We start from the raw sequence: 20580 nt of genomic DNA on the forward strand, positions 1-20580 counted from the left end.
GGCCACGTTGAGTAGTCTGTCCAGGAGAAAGGATGTGTGGTGGACACAGTCGTGACCGGTTGCTGGGTCACAGCAGGTTCAGTTGCCTCTGGTCTCCGTCGCTGTCGCACGTCTGCCATGTTTGTGCGCTTCACCGGGACGAATGTGTGCACAAAACCTGCCGAGGATAAATATCACGCTTTTGGACAGCGATATTGATATTGTTCGAGGTCACAGCCCGTCAAGCATGCTTTCATACTTACAATTCGCTTGGCTTCATCCACCTTCTCGGTACCTATACCACAATAACAGGTTTACCTTAGCTACCTATCCGGGTAACTAGATTAGCGGACTTGCTTCTTTAAAGTGGAAAGCCGTTTCAACAACCAACCCTCTTTAAGTGTTGAAGCGGACTCAGAAGTGTGAGAATCACGAAGATTGCTGCGCGATGACGGTGATCCACACTGACGTTCCATTGTGCGCTCATAATCAATACATGACGGAAACAGCACCTGGGAACATCTACAATGAGTTTGGAGGAATGCTTTGGTCATAATCATAGGGGGTTTGGATTAATGTGTACAGGGCGCAATGGGCAATTCACGGATTCAATGCTTCATCATACCCTTGTGGCTGTCCATGTCCCTCTGTAGGGTATGTACCCGTTTGTACCGACGCCATGTCGTTAGACGCTCAAAACGCTCAGAACGCTCATCATATAGCACATTCTAGCTCGCAGCTAGTCCGATCTCGACCTATAGAGCTCACAGTCAGTAAGATTCCTCCGCGTCAGTGAGTCAGCACTTTTCTTACCAGGTCGGCCCGGCGCTCAATCCGCTCGATAGCAACGCCCCAACACTCCTCCTTCGGTCTTGCGGGCGGCGCAGTCGCTGGTGGTGGACATCACGATCACTAGCCTGGCTTGCTGTAGTGACTGCACTGGGGCGTCTACGCGTCCTGCTCATGCCATCCGGGCTGTCAAACCCACCTGCTCCAGCAGTCATAGCTGCGTCAGTCGTTTGGCCACCTGGATGTTGCTTCGGCAAACCCATCTCATCGAGATCGCCCTCCTGCCACGACCCAGTAGTATTGAAGATCGAGCTGCGTCGCCGACTCAGTGCTGCAATCTCATCATCCTTCTTATGTAGGTTGTCCGAGGGCAACAAGATAGCACGATCTAGTGCATACGGGAGCCCACGATGCCTGCCTCGGAGCATCATAGCGATGATGACAAGCTTGCTGATGACCTTGAACTCCGCCGAGAAACTCGCATTGATGGTTGGATACCCCAAGCTCAAGCCCACCGTACCGTACGCCGACACGATCTCAAACAGCACGGAAAACATGGTGAAACCGTAGTCGTTAGTATTCTCCAAGCGTCCACCCTCCACGATGCAGATGATGAAGAAGCCTAAGAACACGTACCACAAGTCGAAGCTGAGCTGTCGTCGCAGATGCTGGCCCACGTAGCTCTGCTCTCCACCTTCGCCGTCTTCCTCTTCACCTCCCCAGATTCCCAGACTCTTCTCTTCGTACACATTGGTTCGGCGCACCGAAATGGCGATCGGAAATACGGAGATGTACATCATGATCAGATAGCTGACCTGGATTGCAGGATGGAGATTGGCGAGGTTGACGCAACCAAAACCGGCTGTCCTCGTGGACACGGCTTGGAACCAACCGTTGAGCACACGGAAGCCTGGAGCCAGCGATGTAACGGTGGTGTCGTTCAGATCCAAGATGATGAAGAATACGAGATCAATGCCGTTCAGCAGGACGAGGATCCAGAATAGCCACCAAGTAGCCCTTGATGGAAATAGTAGCGTGAAACACCGTCGGGGATGGTCGAGCAGGAAACGCAGCTCCTCCCACGTCGCGCTGCCATGAGCAGTCAATTTCGATGCAACCCATATGGTAAATCGCAGCATGCACGGGAAGCCTGTGTTGCCAATGATGATGAGGTAGGAACCGAACAGGAGTGGGAGAACCGCTGTCTGAAAGCTTATCATTGAGTCGGGCGTGATGGTGTAACCAAGATCGTTGAACATTGATGCAGGCGTGAATACGCCCCACCAGCCGGCATCCTGTCCGACTGACTGCACGTATGATTTCCATGGTTGGGTGTGCATTATCCAGGGCAGTAATACCGCCATACCGAGTGCGTGAAAGCCAACGAAGTAGGCGATCAGGATCTTTGCGAGTGTCTTCAGGGCTCGATACTCAATGCCACCGAGCTCTTCGCGTTGGGCTGGCGTCAAGCCAAGGAAGGCACTGTTGCGTCCTGTGGTAGCCTGCCAGCTCAGATATGGCATGGGATCGTCGTCTCTCTCCCGGCTACGCGCAGTGGTGAGACTGCTTAGCGTTTGTGTCACGGTACGGCGAACGCCAGTAAGAACCGGTGGACCCCGCGATCTATTATGGCGTTGCGAGATTCCGCTTAGTACTCTGCCCACTCTATCCCGAACACCGTCGAAGTGGCTGCCACTCACAGATTCGCTGTCACGGCGGTGGTGGCCAGGATGTTGAGGTTCGTTGATGGTAATACCACGCCGTGGGTGCTGATTGATGGTCACCTCATCGCTTCGTCCGTCCACACTGCGAGTGGAGCGCTCCGTATCGGCGAAGCCTTGAGTTGCCGAGCCACGAGTTTGTGGTCGCCGCAAATCACCGGCCTCAAGTTCTTGTGGCACAGCGCCGAGGTCAACATCTCGCGGACCAGGTATTCGAAGGGCATTCGTTTCCTTTGCAGCACCTCGCTGCCGCTCAAGGAACAATATGTGCTTGTCCATGTCGTCTCCGTCGCGTATTGGCGCTGGCATCGATTCCGTCTTGTCAGAGCCAGGCGCAGGCAGTTCGTCTGCGAACGTAATGTCGCGGTGCAGGCGTGGCGGCATTCCGAGGTATGTCGCGGCAGGCGTATTCGGGTGCTCACGCTCACCCACATGGTCTAGTTGATCTGGTGGTATCTCGTCGCTTTGATCGCTATGTCGGTTGCTACTCCTCGGCGTCACCGATTCGCTGTCCAGCGCATGGTTGTCATTTAGCTTTTTCGCGACGTCCTTCTGTAAGTCGGTCAACCCCGCATTGATATCCTCGTCGCCATTGACCTTCGTAGCGTCGTGCAGAACCTTGATCTCCCGTCCATTGACTCCCTTCTCTAACCGATCAAGGTCCGCGCTGTTACGCATTTCGCTCTTTGTGCGGGTAATGGTCTTCGCTCTTGAACGCCGCTGCTCCCGCACCTCTTTTACCAAGTTGTGGAAACGCTTCTCGAACCAGTAAAGCCTCACGAAGACGACTGCGGAGTTGATGAAGATCGGATTGCAAACACAAGCGATCAACATGAGTGTGACCTGCTGATACAAGTAAAGGTTGTTCACATCGACTGTGTTTAAGCCGGACTGCGTCGAGGCGCCGGCGGCGAAAAAGAGGGCATCGATATATGGCAATAGTCCCGCTTTTGGATACAGAATGATCGAGCCAATGATGGTCATGCTCACCAGATACATATAGTGACATGTGATAAAGTTGAAATGCAGCTTTCTCCATTTTCGTGGGTCGACCTGACCGAGGCGCCTGGCGGCCTCGACTATAGGTTCGAATACCATCACGGCGGTGTTGTTCGTTCACAGTCCAGACCCTTTCGCCAGTGATTTGAGAGGCCCAGCCAAGGTCGATGTCGGAATCTTGGCTGACCACTCAGTCTCCGTCACTGTTCACACAGCTCCGAGCCGTCACTTTTCTTGCGCAAGCCGTCACTTTGAGTCTGGTGATCCTTCACCCAACTCAAAGTCTTCTTGAGGGCGTAAGGTTGTCAGCACCTCCCTGGTGTCTTCATAAGTGCAGTCATTTGCCGAGTACTCGGCGGTCGTGCTGCGCCCCGGAGATGCTCAATGGTTTGCGTTCGCCCGAGTTCTCAATGTCTCCAGGTAGTGCTCGTAGGGATAGTGCTAAGAAGCCCCAGGCGGATCTTTTCCAAGGTCGTTATGCATATTGATTGATTATGCTTGAAATTGCTTGTACTTATCGCAGAGTAGTGGTCGTGCGAGTGGAGCTACACCAAGCAATGACATCGAGTTAGTTTCATTTGACGATCCCGAGGCTCGATCTCTTACCGGCCCGGAAGCTTGCTCTCAGCCCTATGAGCGCCACGAATTTGGTACAGGACCCGACTCTCACAGGTGCTCTATGTATCTACAATGGACCATGCTAGCTACGGAGAAGGATTAAATTCGACAGCACAGCACGATCGCTTCTGGACTCATGGTTCCCCCTCCCACTTTGAAAGACCAATTCCCGAGCGTATCAGCTGAGGCCTCCTATACCGCCCACATCCACTTCCCGCCAACGCCACGCTATGCATACAAGTAAACCGCTGATTGACAGCGTGAGTGCGTGTTAGCAACGTCACGACCGGCTTCCGCGTTACGCGCACCACCTGCGCGCGCTTCTGAACAACCGTATCCATGGCCCAAATTCGCCCCACTCCTTGGCCTGCTCTTTCGGAATATAGCTGCCAACATCCTTCAAGATAGTTCGCTCTGGATGGGGCATGAGTGCCAGAACCCTGCCGTCAGGAGTTCTGACGGCCGTAATGCCGAGTGGACTACCATTCGGATTGTGCGGATACCGCTCGGTCGGTCTCAAGTGATTATCCGTATACCGCATACACACTAGCCCCTGGTCGATCAGAGACTGCGGCGTTGCACTGCCGGTTGGCGAAAACTGTGCTCGCCCTTCGCCATGGGCGGTGACGATGGGCAGAAACGAACCATGCATCCCGTGCAAGAAGACGCTGGAAGTCTGGTTTGCCGGGTCGCTGACCTCGACCATGCAAACGCGCGCCTCGTACTGCTCAGATATGTTGCGCTCGAACGTCGGCCAGGACTCAGCGCCCGGTATGAGCTCAGTTAGGCGCGAGAGGAATTGACAGCCATTACAGACACCGAGGGTGAATGTGTCCTTGCGCTCAAAGAATGCTTTAAACTCGTTGCGTGCTCCCTCGTGCAGCAGTACGCTCTTAGCCCAGCCTTGTCCAGCACCGAGGACATCGCCGTAGCTGAAGCCTCCACAAGCCGCAAGGCCAACACAGGATGCGAGTGAGAATCTTCCAGACAGTATGTCGGTCATGTGCACGTCGATGGGAGAGAAGCCGGCCGAAGCGAATGCGCACGCCATCTCTGCTTGACCATTGACGCCTTGCTCACGCAGAATCGCCACCCTAGGCTTAGCGCGTAGCTGTGAGGTAAAGCTTGCAGTGTAGGTCAAGATGTTCTCTTGCGGTTTGAAGGTAAGCTTGTATTGCAGACCAGGATCGCCGTCATTGTCTATGCTCGCCTTCTCGGCATCCGCACAGTCTGGATTGTCACGTAAACGCTGCATAGCCCACGATGTCTGGGACCACTTCTGCTGCAGCTCCTTCCTCGAAGCGCGGTAGACGCAGTTTGCACCGTACCACATCGCCAAATCCTGTTTCGGCGCTTTCGACACGGCGCCTAATACGATCGGACGCATAGGCGCAAAGACGCCACGGAACTCATTTTCGTGCTTCTTCCTGATCTGAAACACGGCGCCAAGCTCTTCGTTAAACAGGGTCTCGACGAGATCCTGGGTCCTGCCAGACTTGACGACGTTGTCGAGCATGACATCCACGCCACAACGGCCAGCGAGCATCATCTCTACCAGTGTCGTGAGCACGCCTCCGTCGGATCGATCATGGTAGGCCAGCACAATCTCTGACTCGTGCAGCTGCTCGATGGCATGATAGAAATCTTTGATCAGCTCCACGTCTCGCACATCCGGAGCCTGGTTGCCAACTTGGCCAAACACCTGCGCTAGAGCCGAACCGCCAAGCGCCTTCTTCCCCTCCGCAAGGTCAACGAACATCAGTAATGTGTCGCCCACCTCTTCCGGTCGTCTTAGAGTTGGCGTCCAAGTGCTGCCGATATCATTCACTGGCGCAAAGGCGGTAATGACCAGCGACAGCGGCGCTGTCACTTCCTTATCCTCCCATCTAGTCTTCATGGACATTGAGTCCTTTCCAACGGGTATGCTGATGCCAAGATCAGGACATAGCTGCATGCCAATAGCTTCTACAGCCTCATATAGCGCTGCACCCTCGCCTGGATGACTGCTCGCCGCCATCCAGTTCGCCGAGAGCCTTATACGATTGAGCCGGTTTTCTACACTCGCCGCGGCAATGTTCAGTAATGACTCAGCGACAGCCATACGCGCTGATGCTGCAGGCGATATAAGCGCAATAGATGGTCGCTCACCCATGGCCATTGCTTCGCCCGTGCGTATGCCCGGTGTAAGCGATGTTGCAGTTACTGACACATCGGCCACGGGCGTCTGCCATGGACCCACCATCTGGTCTCTGACCGTTAAACCACCTACAGTACGATCCGAGATCGTGATGAGAAAGGATTTGGAACCGACCGCAGGGAGGGCTAGGACGCGGTCGACTGCATTGCCCAGTACGTCCTGCGCCGGCATTTTTGGTAAATACGCAGACAGACTGCTGTCAAACGAGGGTAGCTTTAGTCTTCTCGAGTCCACGATACGGTGCATCTTGGGCGGCTTGCCGAACAACACGGACATCGGCAGATCAATAGGCGTTGGCTCTTCTTGCGAATCTCGATCCATCAGTATCAGCCGCTTCTCCTTCTGTGCACGTCCGACGACCGAAAATCCGCAGCGCTCGCGTCTCGCTATTCGTACGAAAATCTCAAGCTTGTCCGGTGCGATGGCCATGACATACCGCTCCTGAGCCTCGCAACACCAGATTTGCAGAGGACTGAGACTCTTATCCGCGTTATCAATCTCTCTGAGTTCGAAACGCGCGCCGAAGCCAGCGTCTTCGACAAGCTCTGGGAGCGCGTTTGATAAACCTCCAGCGCCAACATCATGTATCAATTGAATGGGGCTTTGCGGACCCATGGCGGTGCAGTTGTTGATGACTTCCTGCGCCCGCCGTTGCACTTCCGCATTGCCGCGCTGCACGCTTGCAAAGTCCAAATCGACGCTTCCTTCACCTGACTGTATGCTTGACGCAGCACCTCCACCGAGGCCAATGAGCATAGCAGGACCGCCCAAGACGATGAGATGCGCACCTTGGCTGACCAGGCCTTTCTGCTTCAGAGCGTGCTGTGGCCGCACGGTACCAACTCCGCCAGCGATCATGATAGGCTTGTGGTACCCTCGTACCTCGGTCTTGCCATCAGCAGTTGGTACTTTCGTCGTGAGGGTACGGAAATAGCCGGTGGTGCACGGTCGGCCAAACTCATTGTTGAAAGCAGCGCTGCCAATAGGTGCTTCAAGCATTATGTCAAGACTGCTCGCCAAATGTGCCGGCTTGCCCACATCGAGCTCCCACGGTTGTCGGAAGTCCGGTATTAGCAGATCTGAGACGGTGAAGCCAGATAATCCCGCCTTTGGCTTCGATCCTCTCCCAACCGCGCCTTCGTCTCTTATCTCGCCACCAGATCCTGTCGCTGCTCCAGGGTATGGCGATACAGCTGTGGGGTGATTGTGTGTCTCGACTTTGGCCAGGTAGTGCACCGTTTCCTTCGTCTGCCTCCACTCGCCGGTGCTACTCTCAGGCGCCCAGAAGCTGCCATCATAGCCTTGCAACACCGCAGCATTGTCGCTGTAAGCGCTGATGACATGCTTCGGATGGGCGCTGTGGGTATTTCGAATCATTGAGAACAGACTGCGGGGCTTCTTGACGCCGTCGATCGTCCAGTCTGCGTTGAATTGCTTATGTCTGCAATGTTCGGAGTTGACCTGAGCAAACATGAAGAGCTCGACGTCCGTTGGATCGCGGTGCAACTGGTTAGTATATGCGTCGATCAGGTAGTCCATTTCCGAGTCGTCCAAAGCAAGGCCAAGCGTCCGATTAGCCTCCCTGAGTGCACCTTTATCGCCGTGAAGCTGAATCCGTCGCAGTGGCTTGGGTGGCAATTGAGCGAACATTGAATGCAGATTTGGCGGCTTGGAACCAACACTCTCCGTCATACGATCGTGCAGCGCGTCAGCATTCGGGATTTTGCCATCCTCAAGCGGCTGAGAGAAAGTCGCCGCAAATAGCACGCCTCGTTCTACCCTTTCAACCACGTCCCCAAGTCCGCACACCTGCGCAATACTCGTCGCCTTCGAGCTCCATGGCGAAATCGTACCGGGCCGAGGATACACATAGAACAATCTCACAGAGGCGTCGTCCGGTGGCGCCCCGTTAATGACAGCCTTGAGTAAGATACCGTACAGCCTTTCCGTAGACTCCGGATAAGAGCCATAGTCCAGTAATTGATCAAGTACCGAGATTTGTTCCCCGAGAAGCTCATGCTTCGACGCAACATAGTGCACCCATATCGCTTGAAGCTGGCTTGCACCTATTGCTGTGGCAAGGCGTCGAAGGCGGAAGCCGGAGAAGGCGGCAGAGCCTGGAAACGCTCGGGTTGCACTCTGCGCGCCCTCCATGCCTAACGGAGATGTCGGATTTCGTGTTCACCTGAGCATCCCAAGATGTGTGCTGCTGGCTTGTACGATCGCAAAAGCGCATGAAGTTTGGTGCCGACGCCTTATTCGCTCGGATGCAGCCGGCGCCAGCAACTTGCGAGAAGGTAGAGGATTTTACACGATAATGTGAATAGTGAAGTCAAATCTTGTCGCTATAAACGCTGATACTTCAAATTCATTCAATCGGTCACATTCCTGGTATCGAACATATGCGCGCCTTAGAACTCTAACAGCAAGACGGAACAACGCAGTATCCAACAAGCCGCGCCACCATGCTACATAACCTCAAAGCTCCTCGACAGGCGCAGTATTCTCATCACAAACCTCTAATACCTTCGACGAGTTGACCCTGATACCCTGGGCATGGAATACCGCCCTTTCCTGCGATTTTACGTTGTCTTCCCAGATAATGATGCCGCTGTTGGTGTCGTGCTCAGTCTTCGAGGAGATTGATGCAGAGAGACTAGACGTTGCGCTTTTGGTGCTTGTTTTCTTGACGAAAGGCGACAACGGAGCGAAAAGCTCATTGAAGTCAAGCTTAGCAGCTGCAGCCTTCTCCGGCGTTGGCTGAACGAGGACATGCGAGTCCTTGTCCAGACCTTCTGGGATAAATGGCTCGGTCTCAAGGTCAGACAACGGCGAGCGCTCTCCGTCATCCATTTCCTCGCCAACGATTTTCCTGCGGATAATCTCTGTCTTCTTGACGTGTCTCGGCGCAGCGACAGCAGGCTCACCAAGTGAACGGGAAGCGGTAGGTGCATCATAGTCGGCAGGCGGTGTGTTCTCCTTGCCCCTATCGTCGCGCACGCGTTTGCTACCCTCCTCGTCTGAGCTGATGTCTAACGTGAGCGTGCTGTGCTCCATAAGGTTGGCAGCTTCCTCCTCCGGCGAGTCCTCATAGATATCGAAGAACCAGTCCTTCGGCATGCTCTCTTTGATGGTTGCGCCAGTACTTTGGGAGGTCGAGAAGGTGCCACTGAGTGCAGCGTCCAGGCTGAATGGCAAGGAAGAGCCGCGAGAAGCGAATGGCGGGTCGATGCGAGTGAAAGGTGCCGAGATGCGACGGTTTTTAGTGATACCAGCAATCTTGCGTTTAGGAGAACGGCCGGCAGGAGCAGTAGAAGGTGCACGAGGAGACGCCATGTTGGCACGAGCAGGAGTCGATAGGCGGGAAGGAATGGTTGGCGGAGGTGGCATGGAGTTGGCGGGCGTCAGTGAGAAAGTGAATGGCTTAGCAGCGCTGTCGAAGGCGCTGCTCTTGCTCTTCTTGGAAGGCGAGGTGAGCACCGTTGGATCGACATTCTCGCTATCATCCTCATCGAAGCTCGAGGGCTCAAAGCGGCGTTTGTTGGGAGAGAAGGCATCCTTGGGCGATGCACTGTTCGCTTTGGCACCCAAGCCACTCTTGGAGGCGAGCAAGCCTAGCAGCGTAAGTACAGATTTATTGACAATGGTGTCACGTTCGAAAGCCTACCATTCTGGCGGTTCTTCGCATTGGCCAGATGCTGCAGACGAGGGTTGTCCACAGGTGCAAAAGGCACCCGTGCCATGGGCGCGTGGGTTGTCATTGTAGTTCCTATCACCACCTCGCCCTTCTACCGAGAATCCTGTCTGGCCAGTTGCAGTGGGCTAACCAGTAGCTGCCGTTCAATGCCACAAGCGACTGTCTGCACTACCAGCGTGGTAATGATAACAACCCCGCGACGAAGAACGAATGTTGGGAAGGAGTTGTTGCTAAAGAGACGATACAGTCTATGAAGAATTGCTACACGTTCTGAACCGCCTCCGCACAGACTCTCGTGTCGTGACCGCGATGAAGAGAGCTAATGCAAGTTCGTGAGCGTGGAGCAGACGTGTTGGACTCAGCGGAGCCAGATGTGTGTTGCCGAGCGATCCACAGGCGCGTGTTCGGCGCGTTTTACGACAGGGGTCTCAACACTTCCAGGCTCTGACGCTCCCACCAACACACCATTCTGATGCACTGCCATCGCTGTCAAGGCATGTTTAAGCGCTAGCCTTCGGTTTGGGTTTGACGACCTCAACGACGATTCTTGCTCGAAAGCTTTACTTTGACTGCCAACACAGAGTTGGGAGGGTGGGCGGCAACGACTATTGATTTGACAATTGCCCCTCGCTGTCACAGCAACGGATCGTGTCAGTTTTGAAATCGCCCTTCAGAAGCGTTTCAAAAAGTGTTGCGATACATCTTGAGCCATCGTTTACAGCTGTTCGTCCCGGAAAGGTGTCATGAACTCGCTTCATTTCTCACCACTTACTTCAGCCAAAGGCGTAGCTCCAATGTCTAAGTCCTGTATGTCGTCCATGTTCGCCTCAAACCCTCCCGTTCCGTCCAACTCATCATATCTGCCAAGTCCGATGTCACCACCATCGACCCCATCGGTCCTTGGCGTCACTACCTGCTCGGACATCCTGCCCCTTCCACCTTCTCCAGGTCTAGCCGCAGCCTTCAACCTCCTGTTCGTCGCAGCCTCACTCCATTTCGCAAGGTTGCGGTACTCCCTTACCATATCCAGCGCTTTCTCGTTCAGCTCCCCACCATTGACCGTGGTGGTACGAGCCTCTTCCTCGTTCTCCGCCGTCAGCTCGTCCGGCAACTCCGCGAGCATCTGGTACAGCTCCTCCGATTGTTCTTCGCCATTATGAGTGCAGAGTATCATGTCACGCATGATGATGCGGACCTTGGCCATCGTGCCACCTTTGTACCATCCATTGATGTGCGCATCGCACTCTGTCCGGACGTCGTCTGTTTGAAGGAGGCGATGCAGTAACGGTTCGGTTACATCGCAGACCTGCCACATTTTACCGCCGTCTGTGGCCGGCGTCTTGCCGTCGAAGATATGAGGCAGAGAGTTCTTGTTGATGTTGGTGTTGATTGCATGGCGAAAGGCTTTCGACTTAGTCCGACTGGGTTGGCTGCTCGGCGGCGGAAGGTTGCCGCCCAGAGCAAAGACACATATCTGGTAGAAGCGATACTTCGGATCAGTCCGAGGATCAAGGCCGTACTTGATGAGCGTGTCACGGAAGGGTCCAGCGGAGAAGCTGTAGCCGAGCCATTGCGTGGCCTCCTTGATCGTGCCTTCCGGGTACTGAGGGAAGACGTTGCCGAGGACACGCTTGGTCACCATTGGGCGTGTCTCAAGGTACTTTGCAATATCTCCGACCGCTTGGTTGAGGTGGACAGGGCTTTTGCTGGTGACCTTGAGATCTGGTGGAGGGCCGAGCGGCACATCCTGAGCATCCGGTGCGAGAGAGGTCATTATCCGCCTTGGAGGAGGGTGGGCATTCGAACTCGTGGGTTGACCGTGCTCGTCGAAGGAGTAGACAACGCCAGGTGCTTGCTGATACTCGTAGCGATATGGCTGATCGTTGGCTATAAAGCTTGGCGGGAGTGAGATCGACACATTCTTCGTTACCCCCGGCTCGATGTTCATCCTAAACTTGGCTAGGTCTTCGTATCTTGAGGATATGACATGGTGTTTGAAGTTCTGCATGATAGGAAGGTCGCCCATATACATTTGAAAGTCCGCCTGAGCTCGAAACTTGTGCGTTTCTGTAATCACACCGACAGGCTCAATGCTGTACTTTCCCTCGTTGTCTCGCATGCGTCGAAGCAACTCCGGGGCTTTGAGACTGACACTGTGCGTTGCAGCGGCGTCATGTTCGGTGAAAGGCTCGTCTGAGCCTCTCTTTCGCTTGCGGCCAGTCCATTTGGGCACGGTAACCCTGACGAGTACATTCCGTGTCTCAATGGCTGTGGAAGCCAATTTCTTCGCCAATGGATCATGTGGTCTAAGTGAGCAACCAATAACGGGTTCGGGGAGCTTCGCCTGCCTTTCTGGTACCTTGATCGTGCTGTCTCCTACTCTATGTTCGAGTACCTGAGCCAAATCAGCGCGGATTGAGCATGGTCTCGTTGCCAACTTACATGTTTGATCTGTGCCTCGCCACCAAGGGATTTGATACCATTATGGAAATTCCTGACGATACATGGATGTTCGATACTTACGATCATCGACGACGGGACGCTATAGGTAGGAGCGACCTGGGGCACAGATTGCTCATCTACAGGCCAGTTGTCTGGCACCGCCATCACGCCCGACAGCAGAATACTCTTGCCCGGTCTTCCTACGCGGAGGATAGCTGCGTGAAGAGAATCTCAGGTTTTCCTATGCAGGCTACGCAGATTGAGTGCTGGAGGAAGACGTGCTTGGCGAGGCGAAACTGGGCCTGGAGATTGAACCCCGCTGCGGCTTGACGGGAGACCGATCGGGAAGTTCCCGCGTACGGCGCCGCTGCTGCGCCAGCAATGCCCACACTCTTGCAACATCCACAGAAGCCACCGATTGCGTCTTCCCACCACTCACGCCGCTTACAGATTCCTTGTTGCTTTCGCCTTGATCCTGTCAGGATCCCTTTCCATATATCGCGCACATCCTAAAACTGCCGGTCACGTGGAGCCAAGCCTGATCCTCGTGCTGAACATCACCGACCCACATTGAGCCGCTCTCGCTGGCCATACACCGTATACCAAGCCTCAATGGCTCAGTAACCACTGTGGCATCTCATCGAACAAGCACTGGAGCTCGGCGCCGACGCAAAGTCAACACGGGAAAGGGTCAGACTGCTAGGTGGGGACGGATACACTTGCAGAGTGGGCTGGCATTGGGCTCCCTCTAAGCTTGCTACAGCTTTGCGAGACTCACGATGAAAGGCTTCAGGCAACGAGTGGTAGGTCATACCCCTCCTCCCATCATAGTCTTGCTTCATGTGTTGATGTGCTCTTCTGTTCTGACAGCAAGAACAGCTCTCGCGCGGCAAAGATAAAGAAGGCAACAAGCTCGCCAAGAAGAAGGACGGCTCCTCAGGGACCGCATCACCTCGTGACGGCTCATCAAACCACTCGCCGGCGAATTCTGCGCATGCTACTCCCTCGTCTTCACAGTCGAACCTGGCGGATACGCGGAACAAGCCGCTGCCCGGCACAGATGGGCCTCCGCAACAAGCTCCCGGCGCTGCACCGCCACCAGCCGCGGCGCCGCAGATGAACATGGGCTTTGGACCTCATCAGGGTCAATTTGGCGGGCCGCAGCAGAACCCAGGCGAACGACACAATCTCAATGCGGCACCACAGCAAGGACAGCTTACGCCGGGAGGACATGCCAGGACGATGATACCTGGAGTTGTGATTTCGCAAAGCAACACACCCGTGAGTCCAAGCCACGCTATGGCTAACGCTATGTTTGGCTAACTAGTATAGCACGCTCCACCGCCTGGCGCTACAGAGTCTATGCCTCATGATCTTGCACCCCCGAAAGCGGGCCAGAAGAGTTTGCTGTTCGACCGACTATCGGCGGCACCAAAAGACACGGTCCCGGAAGGCATGCGAACACCGAAGCGACAGCATTCGTCGCGCTTCGATATCTCGGACCAGAGACAGCGGGAGCTGGAAAAGCTACCTGGCTTTCACGAGGTACCGCCAAACCGACGGCAAGAGCTGTTCATGCAGAAGCTGGATCAGTGCAACATCATCTTTGATTTCAACGATGCCTCGGGCGATATGAAGAGTAAAGAGATTAAGCGCTTGGCACTCCATGAGCTGCTGGACTACGTAGCGCAAAATCGCCAGGTCATTTCAGAGCCAATGTATCCTCGGGTAGTGGAGATGTTCGCAAAGAACTTATTTCGACCAATACCACCCCCCATGAACCCGCAGGGAGAGGCATTCGACCCGGAAGAGGACGAGCCGGTGCTGGAGGTCGCGTGGCCGCACATCCAGGTCGTCTACGAGTTCTTCCTCCGGTTCATCGAGAGTCAGGATTTTAACACCAACTACGCCAAGCAATACATTGACCACGGCTTTGTGTTACAATTACTGGAGCTCTTCGACTCAGAAGATCCGCGAGAACGTGACTTCCTCAAAACGACCCTCCACCGGATCTACGGCAAGTTCCTCAATCTGCGCTCCTTCATCCGCCGAAGCATCAACAACGTCTTCTTCCAATTCATCTACGAGACTGAGCGCTTCAACGGTATCGCGGAACTTCTTGAGATACTGGGCTCCATAATCAACGGCTTCGCGCTCCCACTCAAGGAAGAGCACAAGTTATTCCTCACGAGGGTGCTGATACCGATGCACAAAGTGAAGAGCCTGAGCTTGTACCATCCGCAGCTGGCGTACTGTATCGTGCAATTCTTGGAGAAGGATGCTTCGCTCACGGAAGAAGTGGTGTTGGGTTTGCTGAGGTATTGGCCCAAGGTGAATAGCACGAAAGAGGTCATGTTTTTGAATGAAGTGGAGGACATCTTCGAGGTCATGGATCCAGCGGAGTTTGCCAAGGTGCAGGAGCCGCTGTTCAATCAGTTGGCGAAGAGTGTCGCGAGTCCGCACTTTCAGGTAAGAACATCATTTTCAACCGAGACTTTGTGTGCATTGCTGACAATTGGTGTGTAATAGGTGGCCGAACGGGCACTCTACTTCTGGAACAATGAGTACTTTTGCAACCTTGTGAGCGACAACGTGGACGTAATCCTGCCAATCATGTTCGCGCCGCTATACGAGAACTCGAAAGGCCACTGGAACAGGTATGCTCCCTCTTACCCTCACCACCTTGCCAAACCGACGGCATAGCTGACGTAATGATGACTGTCAGAACCATCCACGGCATGGTCTACAACGCCATGAAACTCTTCATGGAGGTGAACCCGCAACTCTTCGACGAGTGCTCGCACGACTACACCGAACAACAAAACAACGCCGACGCCGTGAAAGCGAACCGACAAGCGAAATGGGATCGCCTGACGCAGCTTGCGGAGAGCATGAAGACGAATGGCGCGACGCAGCATAACGGCGCCATGACGCCGCGGCCTTTGGGCGGAAGCGGTGCGACGGGCTACCCGGTCAAAGACGCCGGGCTGGAAAGCCAGAGACGAATGGAGCAGCTACGGTTGGGAGATGATCCGGCGGCGCAGCAACGAAGACCTGGGTCCGCGAAGGAGTATGGAGGGCAAGGGCTTAGTAACTCGGTACGTTGACCGTTGTGACCGTTACTTTCCCGCCCTCTTCTCTCTGGTGTCTTCGTCAGTCAACGATTATTGCATATCACGTTTGTTTGTTGTGGAAAGAGCGCCGCGCTCTCGCTGGCACAGGCGGGGAAAAATTGTTGTGCAGGGTTGTTGTATCCTAGAGCAGAAAATCTATTGAACGCACACACACATGCCTGTTCTCCCGAGCACACAGCACGGATCGCCGCATAGCATAATTTTTACTGCTTTTCGATTCGAGCACATGAGAACAATTTGTGAGAAGACCACAAAAGGTGTTTCTGATCAACCGTCTTTTTTGGCGCGCGTACAGAAACGCCCCCCTTCTTCCACCTCCAGCAGCAGCATCGCGGCCGACGCGGTCAAAGTCCAGCATAAAGCCGTCATCGGACATGGCATGACGAGGACGAGGTCGAGGAGTAATAGTGGTGCGAGGCCCGGGTCGGCGGGAAGCTCGAAGGGCACCGGGCTGGGTATCAATAATACGAGTGTGCCGGCGAGGAGTGATTCGGTTACTAGTCCGAGGGGGGAGAGGAAGTGAGGGGATTGTAAGGAACGGTGAGGGTGAGGAGGCTGGAGTGAGGTGGTGGGGAGGTAGGGGCGCGATGGCGTATCTGCTTGTGGGTGGCAAAGTCGCGTCTGTTAATGATGGCTGCGCTTACCGAAGGCTTCGAAAAGCAGTTGTTCTGCGTGCGCGAGGAGGAGGACGTGTGACTTTTGTCTGGGCCTGCAGTGGAAATTGAGCTATACGGTGGGCGTAGTAGAGAGGGCGTAAGGGTCGGGAAAGCCAGGCTACAAACGAGGGTCGTGTAGGTCCTATACTACCGTCTTCCGTACCATCGTGTAAGCTTCGGAAAAAAGGGCGTTGTCGATTCGAGTCTGGAATTGGTTTTCACGAAAGTTTGCCGACTCATTTGAGCGACTTGTAGCGGGATGCACTTGACGGTATCTGAGTGCAGCAGAGGGGCATTTGTTGAAACCTGCACGTTTAGCTTTGTCCATTGGCCCAGACTCACCCGTCCTAAATATCGATACAGGGACTCGCTGCCAATGAGACTGTACACTTCCCGTTTTATTGCTTTGTATGGCTCGTCATAGCGGTTACACGGCGCGCGTCACACGAATACTGCACCCCACATCGCAGCAGCTGGGACGACTTCTTCGCCGCTATGGTACAATGTACACAGTTTGCTGATTGCGCTCAAGCCAAATCCACTATTCCCCCTCGCATCTCAATCTCTGTGGAAACGCGCCGTCGCCGCCGCGTCGGGATACATGTTCTCCTTGAGATTCACGCCCAGTTCTTCCCGGATCGACTGTAGGTCCTTGAGGTACTCGTCGTACTGGCCTTTGTTCTCTACCTTTGCTTTGATGCCTGTATATCCCGCACCCCGCGGATCAGCAAAGGAAACGTGTGTATGGTATCAGTGGGTTAATTTGCTAGGCGTACCCTCGAATATCCTGACGGCGGTCGGGAAATCATTGACTCTCCGTGCCGCTTTCAGCGCGGCGACGATGACGGAAGGTGAGGGGACGAGATCGTAGGCGAAGGCGTTGTTGAGGTTGCGTTGCAGTTCGAAGACGTCTTGGACTTGTTCGAATTCTTTCTCGTACCTGCCCGGACACAACAGCACGCATTAGCACACAGCGCTGCTCGGCATGAGCATGCGCAGATGGAAGAAGGGTCGCGTTGCGGAGGTGGATTCAGGCCGGTTGAGGCAGTATCACCACGCACTCATATGCGGCTTGAGTGCATGTATGCTTTGTGGACGGGCTGGGTCTTACCGCGCAGTGAACTCCTCAAAGCTCTCCTCATGATGCGGATCATGCGGGTCGCCGGCGGGCATGGCCAGCCCGCTGCTCCTGGTGGAAAAGCATGCGGTCGCTGGCTTGCTGGTGGTGGTGGTGGTTGGGGCTAATCGGACGGCGGAGCGGAGACGGTAGGAGGAGGATGTGGTGGTGGACAGCCTCGCCCGCGCGATGCGAGCGAAGGTGGCGGAGGACATTGGCGGAAGGGTGGTGGAGATGTGTGGTTGTGTGTCGCGTGTGTTGAAGCTTTGCCTACTTTATGCGGAAGGGCAGAGCAGCAGCAGCAGCTTTGGCTTGGAGAGACTGGAGCTACTGGCTGGACGTTCTCTGCCATTGGATTGGACGGAGCCGAGCGAATGCCTTGGCGCTCGCCAGGGGAAAGTCACGTGTTTGTCCGATTGATCCCGACGTCACTTCACTCGCTGTCGAATGGCGGCTTCAGCCCTATCGGAGCGTTCGGTTCAAGCCATCTTACCCTGTATGAAAGACACATGCATAGTAACATTTGCTTGACGCCTTAACCGCAAGGCCTCTGTGTTCAATCAAAGTAGAATCACGGTGTACTACTACAATCACAACCGCGTCTTTCACACCTCCCCCTCCAACCCATGTCACTGGTGCCGTTCGCTCTCGTAACGCAGCACTGTCTACCATCGTCAAATCGGGCCGAAACGTTCCGCCAGCCGAGGCCGCCAACTGTCGGCGGGCAGCAGCGACAAGCGACAAGCGACTGGGGGGGAAATTTCGCGTTCTGCTTGCAATTTCCGTGTCGAGGACCCCTTTCAAGTCCCGCCTTTCATCCATCCACTTCTCCACTGTGACTCTCTTCTTGTTGTCGCAACAAGTCCGTCCATCCTCCACTCTTCGCCCGCTCACCTCCAGTCACTCCTTCAGAGACCACGTTGTGCGCGACTGTGCTAGACGCATTACTGCCGCGCTCAACGGCGAGCACGCGACACACCAGTGACTTGCGCATCCGCCACCTTCCGCAATCGGTTTGACAACCACCTCATCGCATTGCAGTCGACTTCTACAACAACTCCCACGCTGCTAGAACTCTATCGCAAACATGGCGCAAGCAGACTGGCTCGAGATCGGCCTTCCCACTCTTGACCGTCCCTTCGGCCTCGCCCTCTGGCCCATCTTCTCCAAATGCTGGCAAGCAGTAGTCGGCTACAAGCCGGAGCAGTTCAGATTCACCCCCGGCCGCACTCCCATGGCGACCATGACCGAGACGGCCGTGACATTGATTTCCTACTACATCATCATCTTCGGCGGGCGAGAGCTCATGAAGGACCGGCAGCCGTTGAAACTGAACGGCCTCTTTAAGATCCACAACTTCTACCTGACCGCAATCAGCGGCATACTACTACTTCTCTTCCTGGAGCAGCTCATCCCAGAAATCACGCGAAACGGCGTCTTCCACGCCATCTGCTCCTTTGATGGGGGCTGGACGCCGCAACTCGTCGTCCTCTACTACGTGTGCCCCTCTGAACAGTTCACCCCGCTATACATGTCCAACTAACACCTCACTCCAGCTAAACTACCTAACCAAATACCTCGAACTCCTCGACACTGTCTTCCTCTTCCTCAAGAAGAAACCGCTCACCTTCCTGCACACCTACCACCACGGCGCCACCGCCTTACTCTGCTACACCCAGCTCCTCGGCCACACCGCCGTCTCTTGGGTCCCCATCGTCCTCAACCTCACCGTCCACGTCGTCATGTACTTCTACTACTTCCAGTCCGCGCGCGGCATCAAGATCTGGTGGAAGAAGTACATCACCATCCTGCAGATCGTGCAGTTCGTGATCGATCTGGGGTTCATTTACTTCGCTTCGTATACGTACTTTTCGGCGAGCTACTTCCCGTGGTTGCTGACGGCGGGGATATGCGCGGGCGAGGAGTTTGCGGCGTTTGCAGGCATGGCGATCATCACGAGCTATTTAGTGTTGTTCATTGGGTTTTACATCAGCACCTACAAGAAGCCGGTGAAGAAGGGACGCGGACGGGCGGTCAGCGCGTTGGTCGAGATGAAGGACGAGCAAGTGCCGGATGTGAGGGAGGCGAGACGGAGGTTAAGTGGCGGCGCCGCGACGATGAACGGGAGTGCGTTCAGTACGGGGAAGGAGAACGGACTGCCGAATGGAAATGGACGGGTCACGCGGTCGAGGAAGGCTTAGAGGGCTTCGGATGATACGCTGGACTCGGCGGAAGAGTGTGCTGTTGAGGATGTGGGGATGAAGAGGCCGAGGCGGAGGCAGGCGGAGGGATAGTTCGACGGAGATCGCGGGTGGGCTGTGGGCGTTGAAGGTGCCTCGAGGTTTCCGTTGAGTGCGGACGCAGCGCCAAAAGAAGCTGGGCGTGGCCAGGTGTACACACGGCGTGTTGTAAGCCACGTGAGAGAAAGACGATATCGTGTCACGGACGAGCGCAACGACAGCATTGGTGTTGGGGCCATATTGTACGATCATGGCTGTGCATGGACCGAGGCGGCGGCGTTCGTCAAAGTTCGTGGATGGCGTTTCGCTTGGACCGGAGCATGTACATGTAAATCCTGCTAAGAAGAGGGAGATGTACATCTAGTGCTTATAAGGGGCAGCGCCAATAATTGCCATCTTTGGTTGCAGAATATACCAGTCAGTTCCGCCCAGCTGTCTGACGAGATTCTTATTGGAGATCGGTACGCTGTGTAATAATCGAAACCCCGAATAGTCTCATGAAAAGCTGTTGAGCGTTGTAATAATGTAAGGAAGATACACATTCCCAAGAAACGCCTACGCTAAGCTCAGCTATTCGACAGTTGGCGAACTGAAGAGCCCGAACGTCAGCAGGTTCTGGATACCCTTGCGTTGACGGTTGTACCTACAGACTATCCGTGCCTTTTCCACAGTAATCAATCACAAACCTTCACGCGGCCATCGTCAGCTACACAAATGCAATGGGTCTGCTTCCGGCTTCCGAGCTGCTGAGACAGCAAGATCGGCTTTGGTTCAGCAATGCCCTATTCGGATAAAGGCATGTGAAGTCTGGCCCTAAGGCGAGCCTCCTGAAAAACGCTATGCCGACAAGCATCCGTATGTCCTCGAGATATGTTGGCTATGCTCGCGGATTCTGCGCGAGAGGCAGCAGAGATGATTGGAACCGACTCCGCCCTGTACTGCGTTTGTCGACAGACATACTGTTATACAGCGTAAGAAGGTGGCTAGATGG

The 20580-nt window shown here is 54.8% G+C and overlaps 7 protein-coding genes across 7 annotated transcripts; 2 read left to right on the forward strand and 5 right to left on the reverse strand.

Moving 5' to 3' along the window:
• Positions 1 to 513: 513 nt before the first annotated feature.
• On the reverse strand, positions 514 to 4037 carry BAUCODRAFT_36363 (uncharacterized protein). Its single transcript, XM_007680424.1, has 2 exons — positions 793 to 4037; positions 514 to 734 (listed from the first exon to the last, which is right to left on the reverse strand). The coding sequence occupies exons 1-2, from the start codon at positions 3585 to 3587 to the stop codon at positions 719 to 721; spliced, it is 2811 nt and encodes a 936-aa protein (XP_007678614.1). The 5' UTR covers positions 3588 to 4037; the 3' UTR covers positions 514 to 718.
• A 15-nt stretch (positions 4038 to 4052) lies between these two features.
• BAUCODRAFT_36364 (uncharacterized protein) lies at positions 4053 to 8553 on the reverse strand. The gene has a single exon (XM_007680425.1). It carries the CDS (start codon positions 8455 to 8457, stop codon positions 4405 to 4407), a length of 4053 nt encoding a protein of 1350 aa, XP_007678615.1. The 5' UTR covers positions 8458 to 8553; the 3' UTR covers positions 4053 to 4404.
• Positions 8554 to 8643: 90 nt separating this feature from the next.
• Positions 8644 to 10379, reverse strand: BAUCODRAFT_36365 (uncharacterized protein). Its single transcript, XM_007680426.1, has 2 exons — positions 9971 to 10379; positions 8644 to 9917 (listed from the first exon to the last, which is right to left on the reverse strand). The coding sequence occupies exons 1-2, from the start codon at positions 10062 to 10064 to the stop codon at positions 8782 to 8784; spliced, it is 1230 nt and encodes a 409-aa protein (XP_007678616.1). The 5' UTR covers positions 10065 to 10379; the 3' UTR covers positions 8644 to 8781.
• A 214-nt stretch (positions 10380 to 10593) lies between these two features.
• Positions 10594 to 12707, reverse strand: BAUCODRAFT_141325 (uncharacterized protein). Its single transcript, XM_007680737.1, has 2 exons — positions 12443 to 12707; positions 10594 to 12395 (listed from the first exon to the last, which is right to left on the reverse strand). The coding sequence occupies exons 1-2, from the start codon at positions 12605 to 12607 to the stop codon at positions 10755 to 10757; spliced, it is 1806 nt and encodes a 601-aa protein (XP_007678927.1). The 5' UTR covers positions 12608 to 12707; the 3' UTR covers positions 10594 to 10754.
• Positions 12708 to 13221: 514 nt separating this feature from the next.
• Positions 13222 to 15549, forward strand: BAUCODRAFT_75082 (uncharacterized protein; the record flags this gene model as incomplete). The annotated part of the gene is made up of 5 exons (XM_007680619.1): positions 13222 to 13245; positions 13313 to 13723; positions 13775 to 14911; positions 14972 to 15099; positions 15168 to 15549. The coding sequence occupies 5 exons, from the start codon at positions 13222 to 13224 to the stop codon at positions 15547 to 15549; spliced, it is 2082 nt and encodes a 693-aa protein (XP_007678809.1).
• An 893-nt stretch (positions 15550 to 16442) lies between these two features.
• Positions 16443 to 17493, reverse strand: BAUCODRAFT_36368 (uncharacterized protein). Its single transcript, XM_007680427.1, has 3 exons — positions 17344 to 17493; positions 17009 to 17172; positions 16443 to 16933 (listed from the first exon to the last, which is right to left on the reverse strand). Exons 1-3 carry the CDS (start codon positions 17403 to 17405, stop codon positions 16791 to 16793), a joined length of 369 nt encoding a protein of 122 aa, XP_007678617.1. The 5' UTR covers positions 17406 to 17493; the 3' UTR covers positions 16443 to 16790.
• Positions 17494 to 18304: 811 nt separating this feature from the next.
• On the forward strand, positions 18305 to 19739 carry BAUCODRAFT_214158 (uncharacterized protein). The gene is made up of 2 exons (XM_007680738.1): positions 18305 to 18847; positions 18906 to 19739. The coding sequence occupies exons 1-2, from the start codon at positions 18437 to 18439 to the stop codon at positions 19548 to 19550; spliced, it is 1056 nt and encodes a 351-aa protein (XP_007678928.1). The 5' UTR covers positions 18305 to 18436; the 3' UTR covers positions 19551 to 19739.
• Positions 19740 to 20580: the final 841 nt, after the last annotated feature.

This window comes from Baudoinia panamericana (assembly GCF_000338955.1).
Source record: "Baudoinia panamericana UAMH 10762 unplaced genomic scaffold BAUCOscaffold_10, whole genome shotgun sequence".
Classification (NCBI taxonomy): domain Eukaryota; kingdom Fungi; phylum Ascomycota; class Dothideomycetes; order Mycosphaerellales; family Teratosphaeriaceae; genus Baudoinia; species Baudoinia panamericana.